Source organism: Arabidopsis lyrata (assembly GCF_000004255.2).
Source record: "Arabidopsis lyrata subsp. lyrata unplaced genomic scaffold ARALYscaffold_2, whole genome shotgun sequence".
Lineage (NCBI taxonomy): Eukaryota > Viridiplantae > Streptophyta > Magnoliopsida > Brassicales > Brassicaceae > Arabidopsis > Arabidopsis lyrata.
Genome location: NW_003302554.1, coordinates 14,220,288 through 14,244,841, shown reverse-complemented (window position 1 = coordinate 14,244,841; position 24,554 = coordinate 14,220,288). Strand labels below are relative to the sequence as shown.

The 24,554-nt window shown below is 38.4% G+C and overlaps 7 protein-coding genes across 8 annotated transcripts; 3 read left to right on the top strand and 4 right to left on the bottom strand.

Annotated features, from left to right (window-relative positions):
- Window positions 1-2,703: 2,703 nt before the first annotated feature.
- On the bottom strand, window positions 2,704-4,482 carry LOC9323348 (metalloendoproteinase 2-MMP). The gene has a single exon (XM_002887238.2). The coding sequence runs from the start codon at window positions 4,051-4,053 to the stop codon at window positions 2,917-2,919; it is 1,137 nt and encodes a 378-aa protein (XP_002887284.1). The 5' UTR covers window positions 4,054-4,482; the 3' UTR covers window positions 2,704-2,916.
- Window positions 4,483-4,710: 228 nt separating this feature from the next.
- Window positions 4,711-7,409, bottom strand: LOC9323347. Its single transcript, XM_021034606.1, has 7 exons — window positions 6,819-7,409; window positions 6,448-6,588; window positions 5,984-6,349; window positions 5,643-5,885; window positions 5,471-5,563; window positions 5,191-5,391; window positions 4,711-5,107 (listed from the first exon to the last, which is right to left on the bottom strand). Exons 1-7 carry the CDS (start codon window positions 7,155-7,157, stop codon window positions 4,895-4,897), a joined length of 1,596 nt encoding a protein of 531 aa, XP_020890265.1. The 5' UTR covers window positions 7,158-7,409; the 3' UTR covers window positions 4,711-4,894.
- Window positions 7,410-7,511: 102 nt separating this feature from the next.
- LOC9323346 (zinc finger MYND domain-containing protein 15) lies at window positions 7,512-10,367 on the bottom strand. 2 transcript variants are annotated; one of them, XM_002887236.2, is made up of 11 exons: window positions 10,199-10,367; window positions 9,933-10,046; window positions 9,726-9,844; window positions 9,581-9,630; window positions 9,400-9,500; window positions 9,217-9,322; window positions 8,970-9,078; window positions 8,586-8,751; window positions 8,390-8,464; window positions 8,194-8,307; window positions 7,512-7,871 (listed from the first exon to the last, which is right to left on the bottom strand). In XM_002887236.2, the coding sequence occupies exons 1-11, from the start codon at window positions 10,298-10,300 to the stop codon at window positions 7,779-7,781; spliced, it is 1,149 nt and encodes a 382-aa protein (XP_002887282.2). In that variant the 5' UTR covers window positions 10,301-10,367; the 3' UTR covers window positions 7,512-7,778. The 2 variants fall into 2 exon arrangements, with proteins under 2 accessions (XP_002887282.2, XP_020890266.1); XM_021034607.1 differs by having other exon boundaries at window positions 9,217-9,304; window positions 10,199-10,365.
- Window positions 10,368-12,295: 1,928 nt separating this feature from the next.
- LOC110230641 lies at window positions 12,296-14,621 on the top strand. Its single transcript, XM_021034087.1, has one exon. The coding sequence runs from the start codon at window positions 12,431-12,433 to the stop codon at window positions 14,498-14,500; it is 2,070 nt and encodes a 689-aa protein (XP_020889746.1). The 5' UTR covers window positions 12,296-12,430; the 3' UTR covers window positions 14,501-14,621.
- A 1,008-nt stretch (window positions 14,622-15,629) lies between these two features.
- LOC9324820 (formin-like protein 8) lies at window positions 15,630-18,460 on the top strand. Its single transcript, XM_021010213.1, is given in 3 exon segments — window positions 15,630-16,263; window positions 16,266-16,956; window positions 17,025-18,460. Coding segments are annotated over 3 exon segments (2,268 nt in total). The 5' UTR covers window positions 15,630-15,965; the 3' UTR covers window positions 18,304-18,460.
- A 747-nt stretch (window positions 18,461-19,207) lies between these two features.
- Window positions 19,208-21,409, top strand: LOC9323345 (putative L-type lectin-domain containing receptor kinase V.2). The gene is made up of 2 exons (XM_002888710.2): window positions 19,208-20,733; window positions 20,822-21,409. Exons 1-2 carry the CDS (start codon window positions 19,233-19,235, stop codon window positions 21,301-21,303), a joined length of 1,983 nt encoding a protein of 660 aa, XP_002888756.1. The 5' UTR covers window positions 19,208-19,232; the 3' UTR covers window positions 21,304-21,409.
- A 310-nt stretch (window positions 21,410-21,719) lies between these two features.
- LOC9324819 lies at window positions 21,720-23,804 on the bottom strand. Its single transcript, XM_021010079.1, has 3 exons — window positions 23,503-23,804; window positions 23,350-23,420; window positions 21,720-21,931 (listed from the first exon to the last, which is right to left on the bottom strand). The coding sequence occupies exons 1-3, from the start codon at window positions 23,802-23,804 to the stop codon at window positions 21,720-21,722; spliced, it is 585 nt and encodes a 194-aa protein (XP_020865738.1).
- Window positions 23,805-24,554: the final 750 nt, after the last annotated feature.

Genomic DNA, 24,554 nt, shown 5'->3' with positions numbered 1-24,554 from the left:
ATATAAACTAATCCGAAAAATCGATTTTAGAACCGAGAAAATGTGTTGATTTATATATAGCATCTTAGAAAAGGGATCAATCTATCACAAACAAAGTTAAACGATTTCTTTGTCTCGATTTTCAACTTTTAATCCTTCACACTTTTTCGATCTAACTCATGTTCTAAAAATTTTAAATCCGGTCCACTTGGACACAACAAAATTCTCGAAACAAAGAACCCAGTGCAAGACTAAAACCACCAAATTACAAGACACATCAAGAGAGCTCTTTCTTGGATTTGCATCAAGGAACATCGAGGCTGACGAGATATGAGGCCAAGTTTAACAAACTCAAAATGTGTGATGGCTTTAAACTTAAGGAAAAAAAGAGAACAAGTATGTGGGTTTATGTGTCCTATCACCCCGATAGGTCCTATAACTTAACTAAGCATTCACTATCTGATAAGCTTCGTCCACCCATCTTTGCTTCCTCAAATTTTTTTGGTATTTACACTTACGGTTTGTGAACATTTATACTTTAGGTATGCCTTCCAGATTTGAGATTTTTAGTGCAAACACTACAACAATGGCTAATTACATTTGTTTATTGAAATTTGATTTTAACCGTCAATTTCAGAGTTAGTTACATTTGGTGGAAAAGAGATGAGCGTCACTGCAATAAGAAACTTGGGATTAATTTTTTTTTTTTTTTTTGTAAGACATTTAACTTTTGGTTTATTTAGTTTTAGTGGTAAGCATTAAATTTTTAATTTTAATTCATTTGCTTTAATTTTATTGGCCAACCTTACTTCTCGACAATAAATGATTCTCCAGCCAGAGACTTAATTGGTTAGTATTTATGTTTAAATTTAGCTAATTCCTTAAGAAATTTATTCAAAAAACAAATGAAAGTGTCACAAACAAAACTATATATAGACACTTTGATGCCTTTATAGATTAATATTACACCAACAATTAGATTCAAAAAATCAACTCATTGTTTTTATGTTAGTCATTTTGATGTATTTTTGTTTGAATGAAGGGGTACCAAGTTATAATAAATTACAACTTAAAAATGAACTCTATCTTGGGAGTATTCTCAAAGTTAATTGCACATCCAAAAGCGACACTACGGGTGTTCACGATGTGACATTCAATAGTTATGCTGAATGGAGTTTCGGTGAGCATAAAATGTCAAGAACAATATGGCGTTGTCTCTTGAGACAAGGTCCTAAAATGGAGTTTCATCATATTTTGTGGAGACTGGAGAGCATATAGAGGAGCCAGGTTCAGACGTCATAGTCAGATACGCTTATGGATTGCCAAAGTTGATGGCATCTACTTAGAAAAAAACAATGGGCCGCGTAAGCGCATGTATGATTGGTACAAAACATAATATGTTTTTCTTCAAACTAACTTTATTTAGGAGGATTAAATTTTAATATATAGTTTTCTCTTATGAGGTAAATCATTTATCTATTTTGGTGTTGGAATATACAACAAAAATGTAATAAAATATGGGTTCATTTAATATCTATGTATTTTGTGCTAATCTTTCAGATTATATAATATTCTCCTTCTCTTTTGTATACAAGTTTTTTCAAGATTTTCTTTTTCAATTGTTAGTCTTTAATAAAAGCATATATGCAGTAAAAATGTTTTTAACGTGTTGGATAATTGTTCGAAGAATTTCGTTAGTATTTTCTACGAAATTATATTACCGAAAACTGGTAGAAATTTCATGAGAAAAACTGTTAAGTTAGCTTAACAAGTTTCCTACATAGATACATTCCAACTAATATCCAACAAAGGTGTTGGTTGGAAATTAGTCGGAAAAGTGTAGTCGTTACATGTAGGATATATTTCGACGAATTTTTGACAAAACGGATAGGCAATTATCGAAAATAGATTTCGTCAAAAATCTTTTTATTTAAAATTTATTCTGTAATAAATGATCCCGACAAATTTTTAATGATTTATGTCCTCAGAAAAGATTATTATATATATCTACCTCTGCTTCCTGATGCTTAATAAGAAATTTGAATTAAAAAAAATATATATATATATTATATATATCTACCTCTGCTTCATAATAACACCACTTGTATAGTTAGGAAGTGGATGTACAAACATGAGGATGAAGCGACGTGAAATATTATTAGTAACGAGTATATAACAGAGTTCATGAGATTCATATATTTCTATTACGTTTTTAATTACTTACAATACAAATTTAAATATTTTCAGGAAGTGGTAATCAAGAAGGGACGATGATTAGGAGTGGGATCCATCCCGTTTGTCCAAGAAAAGAGTCAAAGTTCTAATTTGCAATCATACGAGGAAAAATAAAATTAAAAAAATCCAAGAGAAGTATCTCCAATACAAAACAAAGTTTTCTCAGACGATAATAGAGGTGATAGATCCTAAAGTGATGAACGATGGTTAACTTGTTGCTGCACAGAAATCACTCTCAACAGACTCAAGCACACGGGTGATGGAATAGAGTTAAATCGATGGAGACTCTTCAACTGGACTAAGGTCATTCTTTGAAGTTTCTAGGGGATGATTGATGAGTAGAACGTAACAATGGATCGAGAGACGCCACACAAAAGATGGAAGATCTGTGATAAGTTTAGGACACCCAAGCTTCAAGGATTCACACACAAGAACGCTGAAACGTTTTGGGTATAGGACATAAGGTAATCTATATAATAAACAAAGCTAAGAAAATGTAAAACACGAGATCAAACATTGGTATATAGGACATAAAGTAATTTATATACAAGTAGTATATGTGAAATCGAAAACTATAGAAATTAAAGGAACCAATGTCTGAATATGTGTGTATATATATCCTCATCCTTCAATAAAAAAAGAATAAGATATGAGGTAAATTAAATCAAACTAAAAGAATTCAAGTAAGTAAAAAAACTTTATCTACGGTAAGAACCACAAGACCAATCCGACGGTTGACATCAAGAGACTGACAATTGTCGATCTCGATGAACCGTCGATTCTCCAGGCGGCACTGAAGCCACCAGTGTCTCGCTGGTGTCTAGTACTCGACGGTGGAGATGTTGTGCCGTTGAAGTTAGGGTTCGCGCCGTACAAGTATTGGATTCCTTCCACGTCATCATTGGTTAAGTCAACCTTACGTTTCCCCGTCGTGATCGTTGGATACATGATGGATTCCTCAACTGACGAATGTCCTAAACCGAGAAGATGACCGATCTCGTGAACCGCTACCGATTCAAGATCAACCGCAGCAGTTACGGAGAGGAAACTGTCTAGGTCTCCGGAGACCACCCAGTTCTCGTCTGCGTCTAGGTGGAATTTCCCGCTAGGAGGAGAGAAAGCGTGAGCTAAGGTTCCCAAAACGCCGTCGAAAGGCTCGCCGTCACCGTGATCGCCGGTGTAGAATCCGATTGTGATGTCGGACGTCGAGAAAGAGTCGGAAAGCGTGAAGTTCAACGCGGTGACGTCCGACCAACGGCCGAAAGCGCGTGAGAACACGCTCTTGACCTCTTCTGTCAAGGGGTTTTTCGGGTCGAACGCGTAGGTCAAGTCACGGCGGTTTCTTGGCCACCGTGGCTCGCCTGGGAACAACGTGTAGCGTTTAACCGCGTGCAAATGCGTGCGGGAGAAGTTGACCTCGAAGGTCTTTCTTCTCCCGCCATGCATCAAAGAAGTACCGTTGACCACGTCGGGATTACCACAACGCGGGATCACGATGTGTTTAATGGTCATAGCATCGAGCTCTCCCGTAACGTTAAGCTTGAAATTCCTCTGATACAATTCAACAGCTGTTTTGAGGATATCATCAAAATCATCGGTGAAATTTCCTGAAAACGTTTCAGGGATGTAACCAAAACGTTGGAAGTATTTTTTGATGCGGTAGAGACCTTCAACGTTTTGGCCGTGGTGACAACCGGTAAAATTGGAGAAAGCGTCCCAGAAAACACGTGTAGTGTTACGTAGAGACGGTGGTGTCGCGGTGGAGTTAGGGAAGAACCAGGCGGAGGCAGGAGAAACAATCAAGAAAAGCGATAAAAACCCGAAAACACAAAACCTCATGGTGGTTTTCGGATTATAGGTAGCCACCCAAAAAAGAAGAAAAGAAACAAATGGAGAAGGTAATATTTAGGATTTTAGGAGAGAATTTGAGAGAGAGAGAGAGAGAAGAGAGATTAAAGCTAAAAACAGGTAAATCCGTTTAGAAGATGTTATTTAAATATAAGATATATAAATTGAGGTCAGCTACTACGTTTGCGTTTTGTGTTGGCGGGTGAGAGGTCGTTGGGAATCGTTTGCGTGTTTTGTCAATTTTCTAGTGTTTTTTTATAAGAATAAAAATGGTGAATGATTCCAATGGAAACATCTATTGGTCTTAGTCACGTTCAAACTTTAGCAGAGGTCATCAAAAGAGAAGAAGACTTGTGCCACAGAAAGACTTGGATCCGGTTTACTATGTTAACCGGTTTGATGGAACTGAAGGTGGCGCAGTCAAACAAAGGCGTTGAACTAAGTTTTGTGTTTTTTAGTTTTCAAGTGGGAGTTAGTTTGGTCGGAAAAGTCATCAACGAATCTTCGACTTACACGTTTTTAACGACGTCATAAGTTGATAGCTTCCTGGTAATTAATACATAATCATAGGTAAGGTAACGTTGGTCCATTTAAATACATTGTTTCCAAAGATTTTGTTGACAAATTCTTACAATTGTACCAACGAAGAGACTAAGGAGATAACATTGAATATGATTAGAGCATCATATAATATATTCACATTCACACAAGATTGTACTTAAAACGTGGATTACTTTCCCTCTAACTAAAAGGGTAAACTTAAATAATAAACCAAAAGTATACAAACACAAACAGACAGAGAGAGAGACATACATGTTAATTAATAATTTTGCTAACACTTAGAAGGCCTCTCATAATTAGGAGGCAAAGAAGGGCAATTCTGGTTCATGTTTGGATATGGGTCAATGGTGTTATAACCAGGTAACTCCATTCTGTATTCACCTAGAATCTGACAGAAGTCAAGCTTCTCTTCCTCTGTGTTGCACCAACTCGGTAGCCGAGTCTGGTTAGACTCAAATAACTTCAGAGTGTACGCATCTCGGATCTGAGAATACCAAAGAAGATAAACGCTCAAGAGTAATGTTAAATGGAAAGACTTGATATTGGAAAGGACAAAAAGAAACGCACAGTGAATTCAGTGACTTGAATGTGATCAGCGAGAGGGCCGAATACACCAGCGGCTTTGTACATTGCAAGGATGAAAGCAACACATGTTGTTGATTTCCCATCGCTATAAACCCACTCATCCTGTTCAGGGATGGTGAGTAATTCATCAAATGACATTCCACGCCTCGCTGTTTCTTCAAGTATCCCATACAAATCCAGATCCTGTACAACAGAAACTTATTAGTTAGCCTGTATTTCCTAATCCAGTAGAAACTGGTTTTTGTAATGTATAGATATGTACCTCAGTACCGAGTCGTTTATTCAGTGCCTCGTTCCACATATTTGCAGCATATGCGGGTTGTACACGAGTCCACATAGACATGACAGAAATAACCTGAAAGTTCAATGTCACTTATGAATTATAATGAATTAATGACGATATATCTTTAAGAATATCAGAGATTAAAAAGTACCAAGTGAGCATCAAGGGGAGGTGGGTAGTTATCGCCTAGAGTGTCGATCCAGCTGAATATCATGTTGTGATATCCATACGGTTTGCCCAACATGCTACGGGCATATTCCCACGCAGCAGTATTGTTGAACTTTGCCCGGATATCAGGATGTAGAGGAAGCAACGCAACTTGAGGATTTGAATTATCCTTCAACGTCAGATCCCACCATTCATCCCAAGGAATCACAACAATGATTTCTTCACCCTATGAGAAAACACAGAGAGAGAGAGAGAGTTAATATATCTGTCTCTCTATCGAAAAACCACAACATGTTTAGGAAATTTCTCCAAAGATAAGTCTACCTTTTCGTTCTCATGTCCCGATTCACCAACCCAAAGATTCCCCAAATCATCCTTCAAACAAACAGCAGTATGACCAGCAAAAGCCCCAGTCACCCATTTCTCTAACGTCTCAAAACCACCCCATCTACCTCGAATCTTTGACACCGCCAAGAAATCGCCAGAATTCACATCTTCCGGATTAATCATTGACCGCCAAGGTTGAGACCGTTTCTCAAACGTAGCACCCATATGTTTCGTCAAGAACGCTAAATTCGCACTCTGTCCCCAAGCAGTATTGGAGAAAAGAGGTAACACATCAATCAACGAAAGCAACGTCCCAAGCATTCCTGATGGCATTAGAAACACTGAAACTCCATGCTCCTTCACCTACTCATCGAAGTACCACATAATAAATCACCACGAAAACAAACACCACAAACCCTCTAAAGACGATATAAAGAACATTAACTAAAACAAAAACCTACATATTCCAGTTCAGCTTTCTCTTCCCAAGAATCAAAGTTCAAAGTATGATCTCGAGCAGAGAAATAGTAGTCCCAAGTGATCCTATATGGCGTTGCAAACACATAAAGATCCATACATGTCAAGCTATGTGCCTTGGACGTCTGCAAAAAAGTTCCCAAATATCATCAAAACAACTCAATTTCAAACAGCAACTACACAACATTCTCCCAATTTTGAATTTTCACTAGTTACCAAAAAAAGGCAAAAACTTTACGAAATCTGAGCATAGAAGATTTGAAAGTACAACACTTTAGACTCAAGAAGACAAATCATAGTATTAGGGAGCAAAAACAAGAACAAATTGAAGAAGAAGAAAGTGAAATTAACCAACTTTGAGATGAAGAACACCACCACCGAGTCCAGGGACGTCACGATCACTACCGGTGATATCGAGACGAGCTTCATTACCATTAAAGCAAGCACCTTTCCACTCAATAGACACATTATTAGGAGTAACAGACCCGATAAAGACCGGCAACAAATCCACAGCGTTGTGGAAACTGTTCAAAACAGGCCACGAGACTTGACGAGGTAGCATCGGAAGAACATCGTTAACGCTGAAAGGAACCTTTAAGGATTGACCTAGGTCAACGCAAAAACCTAAACCTAGAAGAAGACATAAGAGGAAGAAGAAGGTATGAGACTGATGTGATGATGAGTTTTGAGACATTCGTGATCGGATGATTTTGAGACTTTGTTTCGAGATTTTGGGGATTTTGGAGAAGAGGGTTTCGTGTTGTTATGGTTGAAGATGATCCATTTGGGATGTTTCAGTTCTTTTTTTTTCTCCCTCTCTGTGTATTGGATTTTTTTTGGAAAATTGGACTTTGTGGGAGATAAAATATTTAGTTTTGGATGTGGAAGAAATAGACTAACTGGTTTAGACTTTTCTTAGAAACAAAAGTTTGAAGATTCTTTGCTTTGGTTTCATCTTCCACGTAGACACGAACTTGGCATGATCCATAACCGGATTTGTAATTCAAGGTTCGGTACTCATGTTCAATTGCTTTTCATGTTCGGTATCTGACAAAAATAATTGCAAAGTTTCACTAGAAATGAATAATGCGACTACATGATGGGATAAAAATATTGACCTAAGATTTATAAGACTACAATGATTGTATGTATGCACTTGATGGTCCTATCCACATAAATAACTACAACAACCAAAAACCAAATGATGTGACATTTTCTACATTCATTGTATAGATAATGTTGGTCCATAGACCGGTCCGATCCCTCCCAGCACATAACACCAAACCACAGAGTCGATCAATAAGTTTGGAGAGTTTTACATTGCGAAGATGAAGCAGTTTGAGTAGCAAGGAATAAACAGAGGACTCTCCTCCACTGCCATTGGCTGTCTAAATGGATTCAACTGAATCTGCATTTCAAAGATAAATATGAATATGAATATATAAGAAAAAGTATATAGTTTCTCTGCAAAAACATCATTTTCCAACAAAGGTTCATTGGAGAACTGGACATTATAGTGTCTGTTTCTGTGGCCCCAAAGATGATGAAAAAAAGAGATGTTTTTGTCTCCTTCAACTTTATTATATAGTGTATGTGACGAATCTCTATTATACATAAAACAGTTTTGATGAGACATAAGCCTGACTATATGCAGGAGGAACCCACACAACAAAAAACATAGGTTTGAATAAGTTAAATAGGATAATAATAAACCTATAATCTAGACTTACAGGTAATGATATAGGTTGTCCTGTGATGGTTTTAATGCAACAAGCCGCCAGATGACAAGCTTCTTCACAGTAATCAGAGAATACTGCTGGCACTTTTATCTCCTTTATCAGTTCCTGAAATTATTAACACCAATTGATGAATGAATAACAAATCTAGAAATGACGAATGTGATCATCAGCTACTCGAAAAACATACAATAGTTGGCAACCAACTTGGATATGCAGCGACGCCAGCATTTGGAGCAATCACTATGTGAGGAGGAGGTGAATTCTGCCCACACAAGATGGTCAATCAGAAATCAAAACAACTCAAAGGTCCAATAAAATGGATATGATATTTGAGAACAGTATTGTAGATTACTGTTTTCCCCTAGACGAGTAGAAAGTAATACCTTTGTTATGTCGGTGTAACGATCATGGTAAAATCCTCTATGGAGCTGTAACGACACAGCTGGAGAGCAGGCAGATTCGCTACCGGAAATTTCGCTTGAATAATTACATTCGCATTCTTCTTCCGTGCAAGGGGAATATTTGCTAAGTGAGATCATCTCTCCATCCCTGTTCACCAAGAGAGCAAAAAGAGAACGGTCCATCAGATTTATGCCAGCACATACAAAGAAAAACAGCTACAACATTGCCGTTGAACAGATTTAAGAACTCTAATGAATAGTGGTATAAAAGCAAAACACATCATGTGATGTAATTTATTTTGCGTAACTAAAATATAACGAGTGTTATACAAAACAATCAAATAGATTGTGGAATTCAGGACTGACATATGTTGTGGAACGTCAGGTCCAACAAGCTCTACGTGTATGCGCAGACCAGGGAAGAGGGCTTGCAGCTCAGTGAAGACACCAAGTTGGCCAAGCTCTTTCTGAGGGCCTTCAGAAGCTCAAAACTATCAGCAAACGATATATCAGAAATTATACCATAGTTTCTCTGGTGCATCTTTTGAAATATCTATATAGTTTCCATATCCCAGTTCCTAAAAATGCGGAAGAGTTACAGAATGAAACTTACCAAGATAATGTATACGAAGTTCATTACTTATTTGGGGAGTTAAATTTCCCAACCCAATGGCTTGAATTGCATGATATATCGTAAGTGGCTGAAATAACAGCAAGCTCTACGACTCAATAAAAATAAAACCTCAAGCATTCTAGTCATACTTGCAATCACAATAATCATCAGAAGAAATGTTACCCAGTGGAGAAGTAGAGCCACAGGAGAATCAAGAGGTATCTTTCTCCATTCGGAATAATCAGTCCAACTACATAGCTGTTTTGTTACTGGAGATAAAGGACCTGTGTGATCCCAAATCAGAATTCTATAGGAAAAACTCTTATCACTAATACCATAAACTTATAAGTACAATGAAGCATACCGCGACATGGACAAGAAGAGCTCGGCAGATGCCAACCGTCATTATTAAAGCTGTAAGAAAAAAGATAGTAATCAGCACAATCTAACATGGCTTCAAAACAAAACATGATTCTCATTATATAAAGAGAAAAGATAAGCGATGAAACCTATCGAAAGCCGAAAAACGGGCAGAAGCTCCACAGTTACACTCATACATCCACATTCCAACACGATGTAACTCCCGTTTACAGAGAAACGAGCACCTAGTCTCATGTTTTTGACTAACCTGAGAACGAATAGACGAAAAAAACTAAAACTTTGAGCTGAATTTGCATGAACTATATTCCTCCTTATCATTCAAAGTGATCATAAACCTGAATTGTAGCTTCTTCTGTAAATGTAAATGGAAAATCATTTAACAGATCAACACGACGCATTTGCTCTTCTAATCTCTCACATTCTTCCTTGTGATAGCTCCAATGTGAACTCTACAAACAAATCAATATCCACTAAATTCAACACGGAAACTATTCAATGCTTCCTCAATTTCATGGCTCGTAACATCCTAATTTGCTACAAGAGATCGATCAAATTATCACAGAAGAAGAAGTCTTAAGAGAGTAAGCACAGAAGTTAAAACCTGATGCGAGACGGAGCAATACGCTACAGAACCACACTGGCCACACCTCCGCGTCGGTGGACCAACGCACCGCGTTGCAAACCCACGCGCGGCACACTCCATCCGCCGTCGGCGACCAAGACAACCGCCGTTTCTTCCCGGGACGAAAAAAGTAGTACTATTAAAGAATCTCCACAAACACTTTACACTTAAAGGCCCATTTTGTTGTAATCGTAAGGCCCATTTGGTTCTTATCGTAAGACCCAGTTTTGTTCTAATCGTAAGGCCCATTTTGTTTTAGCCTTGAGACTCTCTGTATTGTTTGTTTCTCATTGATGGATGAAGATGATATAAGATGAAGAACGTGAAAATGACATATGATGGTTGATATGTATATAATTCTAAACCCCCAATATTAGAATGATGATTTAGTAATACAAGAAAGACAAAATAATAAATAAAGCACTTATGATTTAAGCCATACAAATTGATGCCCCTTTGGTTCAGCATTTCTCACCAAGTAAATACCATCAACTTTGGCAACCCATGTACGTATTTGAGCACATCTTTTCTTAGCGGCTCCTCTGTATGCTCTCCATATGCTCTGATAATACTCACCTTTGGGACCATGCCTCAAGTGACAAGCCCATACTATTCTTTTGGCATGAACCTCTTCAAAGCTAAAAGCATATGACTCATTGAATTTCACAACTTGTGGACCTGTTTTTTTGTTTTGGTTGGATGTGCAATCGACTTTGAGAATATTACCCCGACCGAGTTCGTTTCGTAATTCTAAAGTGTTTAGGCGGCAACCCGCACCTCCACATCGTGGATTCTGGTTATTAGGATCACTACACACAATACCTTCATTCAAACCAAAACACATAGTAATAACTAGTACAAAAATAATAAGATGATTCATTTTTGGATATAAAGTATCTTTTGGAATAATGTAAAACTAAAAGGCGTCGAAGTGTAGCATTTATAGGGCTTTTTTTTTGTTTTGTTAAAAATTTATAGGGGTTTTTTTTGTGTGTGTGGGGTGAAAAGCTTCAATGATTAAAGTAGTAACTAAATTTACACATAAATATGAACCAGCTAAATCTATGATCGAAGGAGCATTTAGTGTCGAAAATGAAGGTCAATCAATAAGATTATGAATTATAACTTTGAAGATTAATGCTGACCACTAAAACTAAAATTAACTAAAATTCTTAATAAATTTATTCATTAAACAAATGAAAGTGTCACCAATAAAACTATATATACACACTATGATGCCTTTAGATTCATATTACACCAAAAATTAGATTCCAAAAATGAATCAACTCATTATTTTTCTGTTAATCAGTTTGATGTGTTTTTGTTTGAATGAAGGGGCAGTACCAAATGATAACATTTTACGAATTCGAAATGAACTCAATCCTGGAAGTATTCTCAAAGTTAATTGCATCCAAAGGCGACAATACAGAAGTTAAAGATGTGACATTAAATTATAGCGTTGAATGGAGTTTTGGAGAGAGTTCATTTTCAAGAACAATATGGAAATGTCTTTTGAGACAAGGTGAGTATCATCATATTTTATGGAGAGCATATAGAGGAGCCAATGTCCGACGATTTCATCAGATACGCTTATGGATTGCCAAAAACGATGACATTTACTTAGAAAAAAACAATGGACTGCGAGAGCCCATGTATGATTGGTATAAAAATTAATGTTTTTCGTAAACCTAACTAGGTATATGAAGATAAGCCTTTAATATATTCCCTCCGTTCTTTTATAAGTGATGTTTTAGGAGAATGCACATAAATTAAGAAATCATTTATTTTTTGTTTAATTCTAAACTAAAACATCATTTATTATTTAATCAACCAATAAAAAACCAATCTACAGAATATAAATCGTCAAAACTAATAAAAACGTAATTAATATTGCATTGAAAATTAAAAACATCATCTATTTGAAAACAAAATTAGAAGCTTAAAACATCACTTATTAAAGAACGGAGGGAGTAAATTTTTTCTTATGAAGTAATTCATCATTCTACTTTGATGTTGGAATATACAACAAATATGTAATAAGGAAAATCACCACGCGCGACGAAAAAAGCTCTCCCTCCCTCCGTCGCGACAAAACAAACTCCGATTCAAAATCTCCGGCGAACCGCATCCTTTGCGGAATCGTCGTCGTCGACTCTTCATTCCAGACATCGGCGAGTGTTCTATTGGTCGATTTAGCACACAAGAAGCTGGATGAAGTCGGTCTCTGGTTCTCACGGGAAGAAGGAAGCGGGTTCTCCAGGTGACGCGGTCGTCGCCGGCGATCCAGATCCGCGGTGGCCTCTCCTCAATCGTTGGAGCAGGTCCGGTTCTTTGACGATAACTCCATCTCAAGCTCTGGTTTGCCCTATCGCAACTCCATCTTCACCGGCGGCTGTTCCGCGACTAACAACCCCCTTGGTTGGCTCGGAAGAGATGAAGAACCCTGAGTTTGTTCCGAAATCGAAGTCAATAGCTCCTGTTGCGAATGTTTCAGGTTCCTCTCACGGCACTCCCGTTGAAGCTGATGTCGCAGTTGGAGCTCCTGGTCCTCGATGGGCGATGCAGAATCAGTGGACCCAGTCTCCTCCATCGCTGCAACCTCCTCAGCAGGCCACAGGTAGTCCGCTGGTTGGTGAACCTTCACCGGCGGAGTCAACAAGAACCAATCCCTCGCCTGTTTTGGTTGGTTCTTCTCCACGGAAGATTACTGATTTCTTCTGTTTGAAATCAAAATCTCCAGTAACAGCAGAGTCTCCAATATCTTCGACAGCTCCGATAAGTCCAATCATAGCCGAGCCACAAACTAGTTTGGTTGTGAAGGCTCCGGAGGAACCCACGTCACAGTTACCTCATGGCTCTTCTTTCCCAGTTTCTAGTATGATTCCCGAAATACCTTCTGTTTCGGGTCCACATGTTCAGCCACCTCTTAAAGGAGCTTGGGCAAAGAAGCTGAGAATCACCAATTCTTCGGTTTCTCAACAAGATGGGAGAAGAGCTCCTCTTCCTAAAAACTATCCTCCTGACTCCTCAGAGGAGGATAATTTAAGATTTCCTTGGGCGGCTAAAATGGACCCAGCAGCGAGAAATCTCTACAGAGCTACTTCACCGGAATACTTGGAAGACGGAACTCCAAAGGTAACGATCCCAAGTCATGTCATGATGCAAGGTCTAGAGAACCAAAAGGAATATGTCATAGGTCAGTTCTATAGATGTAGTCCTCCTCCTGGTGGGTTGGTTCATGCGGTAGTCAATAGAATTTGGGGAAGGAAGTGTAGAATCTTTTCCCGGAAACTAAGTGATTCAAGTTTCCTCTTTCACATCCCGGATGCTTCGACAAGAGCTTGGGTTCTTCAAAGAGGATTATGGCATGTTGATGATTGTCTCATGTTTGTAGCTCCTTGGTCTACTGCAGAGACTTTTGATATTCCTGCGATATCGACTATTCCTGTCTGGGTTACTCTGAAAAATATCCCTCACAGGTTGTATTCCATTTCTGGAATTAGCCATATTGCGTCGGGTCTGGGGGCTCCTATGGCTACTTACAAACCAAGACTTGATCCTTCTCTCATGGGTGAGGCAAAGATTCTGGTGGAAGTGGAACTAAGTAAAGCATTTCCTCCTAGGATTGCTGCCGCAGATAAAAAGGGTAACATTTTTATGATTAACGTGGAATACTCTTGGATTCCAACGAAATGTGGAAATTGTGGACAGTTAGGGCATAAGGCTTCCCGTTGTATGAACCCAATTATGTCACAGGAAGGTGTTACCAATTTGTGTACCATCATCACTCCGGTAATTGTGGTTTCAGAAGTCATTGCTGATCCAACCATAGACCCTGAAGTTGCGCCAATTCAAGAAGTTGAAATTTGTAACAGCGTGGCAGAGTGCCATACAAATGTTGAAGCTGAACTTGTTACTGACACTATTTCCATTGCTGAAATACGTATGGATACTGAAGAAGCACAAGATAATGTAAGACTATTTGAACGTGAGGAATCTATTATGCTTCCTGGAAACAGGTTTAGCCGCTTGGGCTCCTCGTTCTCGGATGGGCATCGAACTCATTCTGATGGAGACTCTAGTGTCTCAGATGATTCAGACAACGAGTTTGATCTGCTGGTTTCTATGACTCCTTCTGGGCAAAGGATACTGCGTGAAAGACCGGTTCAACCATCCATCAAAGCAATGGAGGTACAAGCTTCCTCCATTGCTCGCGGAAGAGGTAACCGCGGACGTGGACATCGTGGTCGGAGAGGACGCGGGAACGGTGGTTGTGGCTAGTTGTCCACTTAATATCTTAAATTTCAACCGAAGCGGATGATTCGGTTTTCAACTTTATTTACTTTAAATGATCTTGTATCCTTCAATTTTCTGATTGCCGTTTCGGTAATCTTTAATAAAAAAAAAAAAAAAAAAAACAAATATGTAATAAAATATGGATTCATTTAATATCTCTGTATTTTGTGCTAATCTTTCAAATAATATCATCCTTTTATTTTGTACACAAGTTTTTTTTGACGAATTTTTTTTCCCTTTAATACAAGAACACATAGCATATATAACGTCAATTTTTTTTTTGACGTTTTTTCGAATAATTTCCGTTAAAATTCAGAGGGACAAAACTATGGTCGAAAATTTTATAACGGAAAATTGATTGAAAAAATTCGTCGGAATTCTGTTGAAAATTTCCAACGAAATTATATTAGTCGGAAACTGGTAGAAAGTTCATTGGAAAACCGTCAAAAATGTGTTGATTTTACACGTGTCCTACATAGATACATTTCGACTAGTTTCCAACAAAGATGTTGGTTAGAAATTAGTCGGAGTTACTTAATAAAAGTATGTATGTAGTCTAGCAATGGTGATGATCCACTATCATTGATGGATTTCATTCCTTATTCCTTTGACCGACTGAGATTACGTTGGAAATTATATATTCAGATAAAGATACAATATACTAAAGTTTAGGAAACCCGTATATTTATTTACTCAGAAAAATAAGATGTCAAGTTATTCATAATATACATGAATTCAATTGAGTTTATCCATTCGTTTGGTATTCGGTATTAGTTAGTTCTAAGGAATTGAATTTCCCAAGTATACATTATTGCATTGAATGAAATATGTGAATCCAATCCATTATAACGTTCCCAAGTTCCAAACTTGCAAACCCACATTTTGTCGATTTCATCAAATGTGAATTCATTTAATTTCCCATAGAAAACAGAAATTTGAACTTTCTTCTAAGTTAATAATAAATGAAATCGTATCTAAATGGGAATGTTTTTGGCTTTTAGTTTAGACTTCCGAGACGTCAAAATATTTCTAGAAAGAACACAAAAAATAAGCAACGCCACTACTTTTGGACAATGTCAACGATAACACATCAACCGCACCAGCTCCATAGAAGTCAATCTCACGAAAACGATTGTAGTCAAACTACCTAAAACACCCTTATATTTACGTACAAACCAATCCCACTAACAAGGGTACTTTCGTCATATCACAAAATTTATCACCGACCCGGGAAGATGAAGATTGAAGTTCGAAGAACAGATCAACTAATCTCTGCTTTCAACTCCACATTAAAACCAAAACCTACCAAAAACGAATATTTATTTACAGTATTTAAAATTATCCTTAAAACGTATTTGTTATTTGAAGAGAAACAAAGACGTAACTATAATTTTCATTTTTTTTGCTTCCTTAATGATCTCTATATCTCTCTAAATGAGCTAGATCGTTAATGGCTGCCATGTTTAATCATCCATGGCCTCATTATTTAACCCTAATTTTCTTCTTCTTCATAGTCGTTTTACCATTCCATTCATTTTCTCAATCTGATTCTCCTCAAAATATCGAAACTTTCTTCCCCATCTCCTCACTCTCCCCTGTTCCACCACCGCTGCTTCCACCGTCGTCAAACCCGTCTCCGCCGTCAAATAATTCATCTTCTGATAGAAAAACAATCACAAAAGCTGTTCTCATAACAGCAGCAAGCACTATACTTGTAGCTGGAGTTTTCTTCTTCTGTCTCCAAAAATGCATATCGCACGACGGAGGAGAGACAGAGTCGGGCCAGTCAGCGTGGAGAACAATTTACCACCGTATCCTCCTCCTCCGATGACGTCCGCGGCGGTTACGACGACGACTTTAGCTAGAGAAGGTTTCACGCGGTTTGGTGGTGTGAAAGGTTTGATCCTTGACGAGAACGGTCTTGATGTGTTGTATTGGAGAAAGCTACAGAGTCAGAGAGACAGAAGTGGGAGTTTCAAGAAACAGATCATCACCGGAGAAGAAGATGACAAAGAGGTGATTTATTACAAGAACAAGAAGAAAACAGAACCTGTTACAGAGATTCCTCTTCTTAGAGGAAGATCATCTACTTCTCACAGTGTAATCCATAACGAAGATCATCACCCGCCTCCACCGCCAATTCCGGTGAAACAGAGTGAACCAACACCACCACCGCCACCACCGTCAATTCCGGTGAAACAGAGTGCACCAACGCCACCGCCACCTCCTCCGATGAAGAAGGGTTCTTCACCATCGCCACCACCACCTCCACCGGTGAAAAAGGTCGGAGCTTTATCATCATCAGCTTCGAAACCACCTCCTGCGCCGGTTAAAGGAGAGAGTTCGAAACAAGTAAAGCTAAAGCCTTTACATTGGGATAAAGTAAACCCTGATTCTGATCATTCAATGGTTTGGGACAAAATCGATCGTGGATCATTCAGGTATGTATACACTTACACAAATCGATTTCAAAAGTTAGGGTTTTTAATTTTTTTTGGTTTCTTCTCAGTTTCGATGGCGATTTAATGGAAGCTCTGTTTGGATACGTTGCCGTGGGGAAGAAATCACCAGAACACGGCGATGATAAAAACCCTAAATCAACGCAAATATTCATACTTGATCCGAGAAAGTCTCAAAACACAGCGATTGTGCTTAAATCGTTAGGTATGACACGAGAAGAGCTTGTTGAAGCACTCGTAGAAGGAAACGATTTCGTGCCAGACACGCTTGAGAGGTTAGCTAGAATAGCTCCGACTAAAGAAGAACAATCAGCGATTCTTGAATTCGAAGGCGACACGGCAAAACTCGCTGATGCGGAATTGTTTTTGTTTCATCTTCTTAAATCCGTGCCAACCGCGTTTACTAGACTAAACGCGTTTCTCTTTAGAGCTAATTATTATCCAGAGATGTCTCATCATGGAAAATGTCTACAAACGTTGGATTTGGCTTGTAAAGAGCTGAGGTCTCGTGGCTTGTTTGTGAAGCTTTTGGAGGCTATACTTAAAGCTGGAAACAGAATGAATGCGGGTACCGCGAGAGGAAATGCTCAAGCGTTCAATCTAATCGCGCTTTTGAAACTTTCGGATGTTAAAAGTGTTGATGGGAAGACTACTTTGCTTAACTTTGTAGTGGAGGAAGTTGTTAGATCGGAAGGAAAACGTTGTGTTTTGAATAGAAGAAGCCATAGCTTAACACGAAGCGGTAGTAGTAACAACAATGGTGGTAATAGTCCTCAGGTTATGTCGAAAGAAGAGCAAGAGAAAGAGTATTTGAAGCTTGGTTTACCAATTGTTGGAGGATTGAGCTCTGAGTTTTCAAACGTCAAGAAAGCTGCTAGTGTAGACTATGACACGGTTGTTGCAACTTGCTCTGCTCTTGCGGTTAGAGCGAAAGACGCGAAAACTGTGATTGCAGAATGTGAAGATGGAGGAGGGAGGTTTGTAAAGAAGATGATGTTGTTTCTTGATTCAGTAGAGGAAGAGGTAAAAATGTCGAAAGATGAAGAGAGGAAAGTAATGGAGCTTGTGAAACGTACAACGGATTATTATCAAGCAGGAGCTGTTACAAAGGGGAAGAATCCACTTCATTTATTTGTTATTGTTAGAGATTTTCTTGCCATGGTTGATAAAGTATGCTTAGAGATTATGCGGAATATGCAGAGGAGAAAGATTGGGAGTCCGGTATCGCCTTCTTCGCAGCGGAATGCCGTGAAATTCCCAGTTTTGCCTCCGAATTTCATGTCGGTCAGAGCCTGGAATGATTCAGGTGGGTCGGATTCCGATATGTGAGAGTCCAGATTTGTTATTTGTAAATACTAAATAGTAGAATCATTTTGGGTATTGATTTTCATTGAAAGATATTGAATTGTTGATAGATTTAACAGTCCAAGGCATTGGACTTGAGTATAATTTGTTCCTTTTACATAAACAATTATGCTTTAAGACCTTTCCATGTTTATGAACATGTCTTCTTTAACTTTCACATAGTACATATATATCCCACCTAACATAGCTCTTTTTTGTTTATCAAATAACTAATATTAAATTGTTTGATAATTGTAAATTCAATTGTAAATGTGAAAGTGAACATTATACACTATATATAGTGTGAATTTTAGCTTTATTGAATTTTTGATTTTTCTCAAAGCTTTAGAAGAAGTAGGAGTTAGTATTTCACCTAACATAGCTCTTTTTTTTTGTTTATCTATCAACTAATACTAAATTTATGGATAAAGCAAGAAACTTTCAAATCTCTATGGACTAACACTAAACAATTTGATGATGCTTGTAAATATGAAACTTAAGACGTTATAAAGACTATATGGTGTGAACTTTTTATCCATCTTTATTGACTTTTAAAATTTCTCAATTTGGGTAAACAAAAACAGAAGCTTTTTTAAAGGAAGTAGGAGTTGATTTTTGTATATGAACAAAAACATATACTTAGAGGAAGTTGGAGCTATCATTATTTGTTTCCAACTTTTTAATAATTTTAGCTTTAAAGCAAAATGGTAACTTTATATTAATTACTAGTTCACAACACTTTCTCTGCCTTTTCCTCAATAGCAACGCGTAGCCAAGAAGAGGAACGTGTTTAACATGGACCAATCTTTATTAAGATAATAGTATTATCAAAGTTTACGTTAATGCTTATAAATAACACACTAAAAGTAATCAAATTAACCATTCCACATATTTCCAACACAATTTAATCAATCATGTCTCTGTTTCTGAAGAAGTTGTTGTTATTCTTTCTCTTCTTCTTCTACATGGCTTCAATTTCTCAAGGCTTAGATCCAACCGGTGGACAGTTTAGCTTCAACGGTTACTTATATACCGATGGAGTTGCAGATCTAAACCCGGACGGTTTGTTCAAACTTATAACTTCAAAGACACAAGGTGGAGCTGGCCAAGTTCTTTACCAGTTCCCACTCCAGTTCAAGAACTCAGCAACAGGCGCAGTTTCGTCCTTTTCCACCACTTTTGTCTTCGCCATCGTTGCAGTCCGTAAAACAATCGCGGGTTGTGGACTTTCCTTCAACATCTCTCCTACAAAAGGCTTAAATTCTGTTCCAAACATCGACCCCTCCTCTTCCTCTAACCGTTCTGTTTCGGTTGAATTCCATACCGCTAAAAGCGAGAAAACGGATGGTGAAGATGTAAACGTCGTTGGTATCAATGTCGATAGGACGGAAACGGGTAGAAATTGTTCGGCTGGTTATTACAAAGATGATGGTAGATTTGTAAATCTAGATATTGCAAGTGGGAAGCCAATACAGGTATGGATTGAGTATAACAACTCAACTAAAAAGCTTGATGTTACAATGCATTCTATTCAGATTTCTAAGCCTAAGACTCCTCTGTTTTCGTTGCGGAAAGATCTTTCTTCGTATCTACGTGAGTATATGTACATTGGCTTCACTTCAGTAGGAAGTCCAACTTCTTCTCACTACATTCTTGGCTGGAATTTCAACAACACTGGAACAGTTTCAGATATAAATCTCTCTCGTCTCCCTAAAGTACCCGATGAAGATCAAGATCGAGCGTTGAGTTCCAAGATCTTGGCGATTAGTTTAAGTATTTCAGGAGTTACACTTGTTATCGTCTTGGTTCTTGGATTTATGTTCTTCTTGAAGAGGAAGAAGTTCTTGGAAGTGATTGAGGACTGGGAGGTACAGTTTGGTCCTCATAAATTCACTTACAAAGATCTCTTCATCGCCACTAAAGGTTTCAAGAACAGCGAGCTTCTTGGAAGAGGAGGTTTTGGAAAAGTCTTCAAGGGAATCTTACCGTTGTCTAGTATACCGATCGCGGTAAAGAAGATTTCTCATGATTCAAGACAAGGAATGAGAGAGTTTTTGGCTGAGATTGCTACTATTGGTAGACTTAGACATCCAGATTTAGTTCGTCTTCTCGGGTACTGCAGACGCAAAGGAGAACTCTACTTGGTCTATGACTTCATGCCCAAAGGAAGTCTTGATAAGTTTCTTTATAATCAACCAAATCAAATTCTTGATTGGTCACAGAGATTCAAGATCATCAAAGACGTTGCCTCGGGACTCTGCTACTTGCATCAGCAGTGGGTTCAGGTGATTATCCACAGGGATATAAAGCCAGCAAATATTCTTCTTGATGAAAATATGAACGCGAAGCTCGGTGATTTTGGACTTGCGAAGCTATGTGACCACGGGATTGATTCTCAAACCTCTAATGTCGCAGGTAAGTTTGCGGTTTTGTGCAGATTATAGTCAATCAATCAAGATCTTTGGAAATATTGAAGGTTTTGTGTTGTTATTTTGGACGCAAGGTACATTCGGATATATATCACCAGAGCTCTCAAGAACAGGGAAGTCAAGCACAAGTTCTGATGTTTTTGCATTTGGAGTGTTCATGTTGGAGATTACTTGCGGAAGAAGACCCATTGAGCCGCGAGGATCACCGAGCGAGATGGTTTTGACTGATTGGGTACTAGACTGTTGGGGCAGTGGAGATATATTGCAGGTAGTTGATGAGAAACTAGGGCACATGTATCTTGCGGAACAAGTAACTTTGGTTTTGAAACTGGGTTTGCTTTGCTCGCATCCAGTGGCAGCCACTAGACCAAGCATGTCAAGCGTAATCCAATTCTTAGACGGTGTAGCCACGCTTCCTCATAACTTGCTAGACCTTGCGAATGCTCGGATAATCGATGGAGGATTCGATGCATTAGGTGAAACAACTGAGTCTATGGAGGCGAGTAGTAACGTTTCCGTGGTCATGACGGAATCGTTTCTCTCTAGTGGACGTTAACTAATGATCATTTATATTGTAGAGTTGAGATTGTATAATGAGAATGGAAATGGTTGTTTCTCTGTTTCCATTAATAGTAACAATCGAAAACTATTATATTAAATCTGTTTAAAATACCTAAACGAATAATGATTCAATGGAAAATCGAATTGATGATCAGAAAGTATATTCTTTTGATCCTTCCAGAGTAGAGAAATTAGAATTAACTACTATGTATTAAGAGAAAACACCAAAATTTTATATGATTTCATAAGTTATTTGATGATTTATTTTACGTTTTTTTTTTTTTTAAAAAATACTAGGAGGTTCTGGGCCAAAGCCCGTAATTCCCCCAGATCCGAAACCACGGCATGTAATTTTTCACAAAACAAGAATAAAGTAAATCGAATCTTTGCACAACTAACCGGAATAACTAATCAAATATTAGTGCAGGTAGGGTTGTTTCCAAACTTAGTCGCCTTGGTCTCCAAATCTGGCTCGAACCGCAACGTGGTGTCATCACAAACATAGCTCAAAACTCCTGTCATCCCTTTTCTACAATCCGTAAGAAACAACTGCGATCCGAACTTCACTTTCCTCTTCTCTTTGATATCCTTAATAATGTTTTCGCCAGTTAAACCACCGATATCTAGTTTATGATTTTTTTTTTTTTGCTTATGCGTTCACATAAATGATGTAAGGTGTACACGTATATGAGATTTTGTAATATATAAAAGTTTGAAAACTCTCTCGGGCGTCGTCATCGAGGCATCTTTTCTTCTTGGTGTTTCCGGCGCCGGTAGAGCCGTGGCTCACCGGCGTCGGATTGTGTGTGCTGGTTTCTCTTCTTTCTCTTCTTTCTTCCATCTTGAGCTTGTTTCTCCTTTGTGTTCGTCTCTGGTTCGTGTTTGCTTCTCCGTCCTCCCCACGGGTCCTCCGTGGTCAGATCTGGCCGATATGGGTCTTGTTTCTGCTTCTGGTGGGATTCGGCTTGCGGGTTGCTCGGAATCTGGCTTTGTCATCGCCCTACTCGTGGCTAGGTCTAAGTCCTTCTCTTTGTTCCGCCGAAGAACTTTGGTCTCCCGCACCACCTCCCTCCACCACCTGAAGTGTCACTCTTCAGCCTCGCTCTTCCACCTCCTCTCTGTTTCCTCTCCGGATCTCTGCTCCGTCGTCTTCTCCTCCGCCAGCCGCCGCGCCGTTTCACCTGCGTCAGATCTAGGTCAATTTCTCCAAAGTGATTTGCTGAGGCTGAGTCCTTGGTGGGCCTGGTCCATTAAGATTTCTTTTTGGGGCAGTTTTGGGCTCTACAACTTTGTGGGCTTCTTTGGCATGTGGCCCAATGGAAGTGTGTTTTCGGCCTACCCTAATTGGCCCCCCGTGAGAACCACATTGTTGGTTGTTGTTGAATCCAATCACGGGGCTTTTGTTCGTCGCCTTCCGCTTTGCTTCCAAACCACCTTCGGCCACCGCTTTACCGGTTTCTCCTCCGGATACTTCTCCGGCATCTCTTTCGGATACTTCTCCGGCATCTCTTTCGGATACTTCTCCGGCGTCTCCATCGAATACTCCTCGGATCTCTTCACCGGATACTTCTCCGGCTGCTCCTTGCTTGAGTTTGAGACAGAGTCAATTTGCGTCCAATCTAAAACTACTTCTGCTAGTTCGGATTCGAACCTTTTCCAAAGAAGACTACTCACCGGATACTTCTCCGGTTTCCTCATGCCTGCGTTTGAGGTAGCTTCTGGTTGCTCCCAGCCTAGAACCACATTTGTTGGTTCGATTTTTGTCTTAACGTCACAATGTATGGTGACTATCTCTTCACCGGTTGATGATTATGTGTGGAATACGTTTTCTCTCATGGGCATGCTCGTGATAGTTTGTTTCGACATTTCTCCTGGTACCCTATCAAGCTCTGTCGTGCTTGTGTCTCTATGTTCGTTTTATGTTTGCTCCGGTGTTTTTACTCCCAAGCTGGCTTCTCGGGTTTGTCCGATTAAGCTCCTCCTTCCGTTTGTATCTTTCTAGCTTTAATGAAAGAGTTTGGTGCACAAAAAAAAAAACCACCGATATCTTTTTCAGATATAGCTGCTGAAACCCTAAGTTGTTGAGGTGAGCCATATCTAAGATCGTTGTACCTATATATATGCAAGTGTTTTCAATCAAAATAATAAATAATCTTAAATAATACTAGAAGATTGAACTATAAATTTATATAACCTTTGTCCGGACGAAGTAACAAGAGTAAAATTTTTGTAAAACAATGAAGCTTGAATGTCTCCTTGGAGACATATATAGGCATTAGGAAGGTCACTGGGGACCCTTATCAATAAATCCCAATTTGCACTGAGACGAGTTTGTGTAATATTATGCACCGTGAAATCCATAGAAGTTATTTCAATATTCGGCACAGAAGTTTCTTGGTTCGTAGCAATAAGTATATATACACAACCCACTACCACCATATATACACAACCCACTACCACCATATGACATCCGCAGGGGAGAGTGTCACCACCCATTGTGTACTGCAACTATTGATTGATTGAAGACATGAAAACGATGGAGAAGATTCGATTTGTACACTACAAGAAAAACTGTCCAAAGCCACAAAATAGTCACAAAAAATTTGTAGCTAGTTTATATTAGCCACAAATCAGACACAAAACTATGTCGTGGCCAGTTCGTAGCCATGTTGTGGCTAAACCGTAGCTATTTAGCCACAAAAAAAAAATCGTGGCTAAATTGTAGCTATTAATGCCACGAATTACATTTGTGGCTAAGTCGTGGCTTGATAGCTACGGATAATACACAAATTTGTAGTGGCTATTTCATTTTTTTTTTATTAAGATAGCCACAAATTTACCACAGATTTATCCATGGCTATACGAAACTCTAAACCCAAAGACAAGCCCTAAAACCCTAAACTCACAAAAAATAAATTAATTACTATGGTGTATAGTAATGTACCCTAAAACTAAGATGTAATAATTATGAAAAATCTTATTTTCAAAACGTAACCATATATAACCTTAAACTCTAAACCCTATACCACAAACATAACCTAACTCCAAACTCTAAACTTTAAACCTTAAATTTTTTATCATAGAAATTAAATCATAAACCATAAAATGAAATTATAACCATTATATATATGCATAAAAATAATATTTAAAATTATTTACATAGGTACTTTACATAAAATACTTCTAGAAATTATTTCCTTTTAAATTTAAATCTCTAAACCAACAATTCTATTATTACATATATTC

Excerpts from the sequence above, each read along its gene's own strand:
- LOC9323348 (XM_002887238.2), bottom strand. The coding sequence starts at position 4,053 with ATGAGGTTTTGTGTTTTCGGGTTTTTATCGCTTTTCTTGATTGTTTCT.
- LOC9323347 (XM_021034606.1), bottom strand. The coding sequence starts at position 7,157 with ATGTCTCAAAACTCATCATCACATCAGTCTCATACCTTCTTCTTCCTC. Across the intron at positions 6,350-6,447 it reads AGAAAGCTGAACTGGAATAT|GTGAAGGAGCATGGAGTTTC; the intron begins GTAGGTTTTTGT and ends TTCGATGAGTAG. Across the intron at positions 5,886-5,983 it reads CGGGACATGAGAACGAAAAG|GGTGAAGAAATCATTGTTGT; the intron begins GTAGACTTATCT and ends GTTTTCTCATAG.
- LOC9323346 (XM_002887236.2), bottom strand. The coding sequence starts at position 10,300 with ATGGAGTGTGCCGCGCGTGGGTTTGCAACGCGGTGCGTTGGTCCACCG. Across the intron at positions 9,501-9,580 it reads CTCTTCTTGTCCATGTCGCG|GTCCTTTATCTCCAGTAACA; the intron begins GTATGCTTCATT and ends GGGATCACACAG. Across the intron at positions 8,752-8,969 it reads CCTGACGTTCCACAACATAT|GGATGGAGAGATGATCTCAC; the intron begins GTCAGTCCTGAA and ends CTTGGTGAACAG.
- LOC110230641 (XM_021034087.1), top strand. The coding sequence starts at position 12,431 with ATGAAGTCGGTCTCTGGTTCTCACGGGAAGAAGGAAGCGGGTTCTCCA.
- LOC9323345 (XM_002888710.2), top strand. The coding sequence starts at position 19,233 with ATGTCTCTGTTTCTGAAGAAGTTGTTGTTATTCTTTCTCTTCTTCTTC. Across the intron at positions 20,734-20,821 it reads TCAAACCTCTAATGTCGCAG|GTACATTCGGATATATATCA; the intron begins GTAAGTTTGCGG and ends TTTGGACGCAAG.
- LOC9324819 (XM_021010079.1), bottom strand. The coding sequence starts at position 23,804 with ATGGGTGGTGACACTCTCCCCTGCGGATGTCATATGGTGGTAGTGGGT. Across the intron at positions 23,421-23,502 it reads GTTACTTCGTCCGGACAAAG|GTACAACGATCTTAGATATG; the intron begins GTTATATAAATT and ends GCATATATATAG. Across the intron at positions 21,932-23,349 it reads TATATCTGAAAAAGATATCG|ATATCGGTGGTTTAACTGGC; the intron begins GTGGTTTTTTTT and ends ATCATAAACTAG.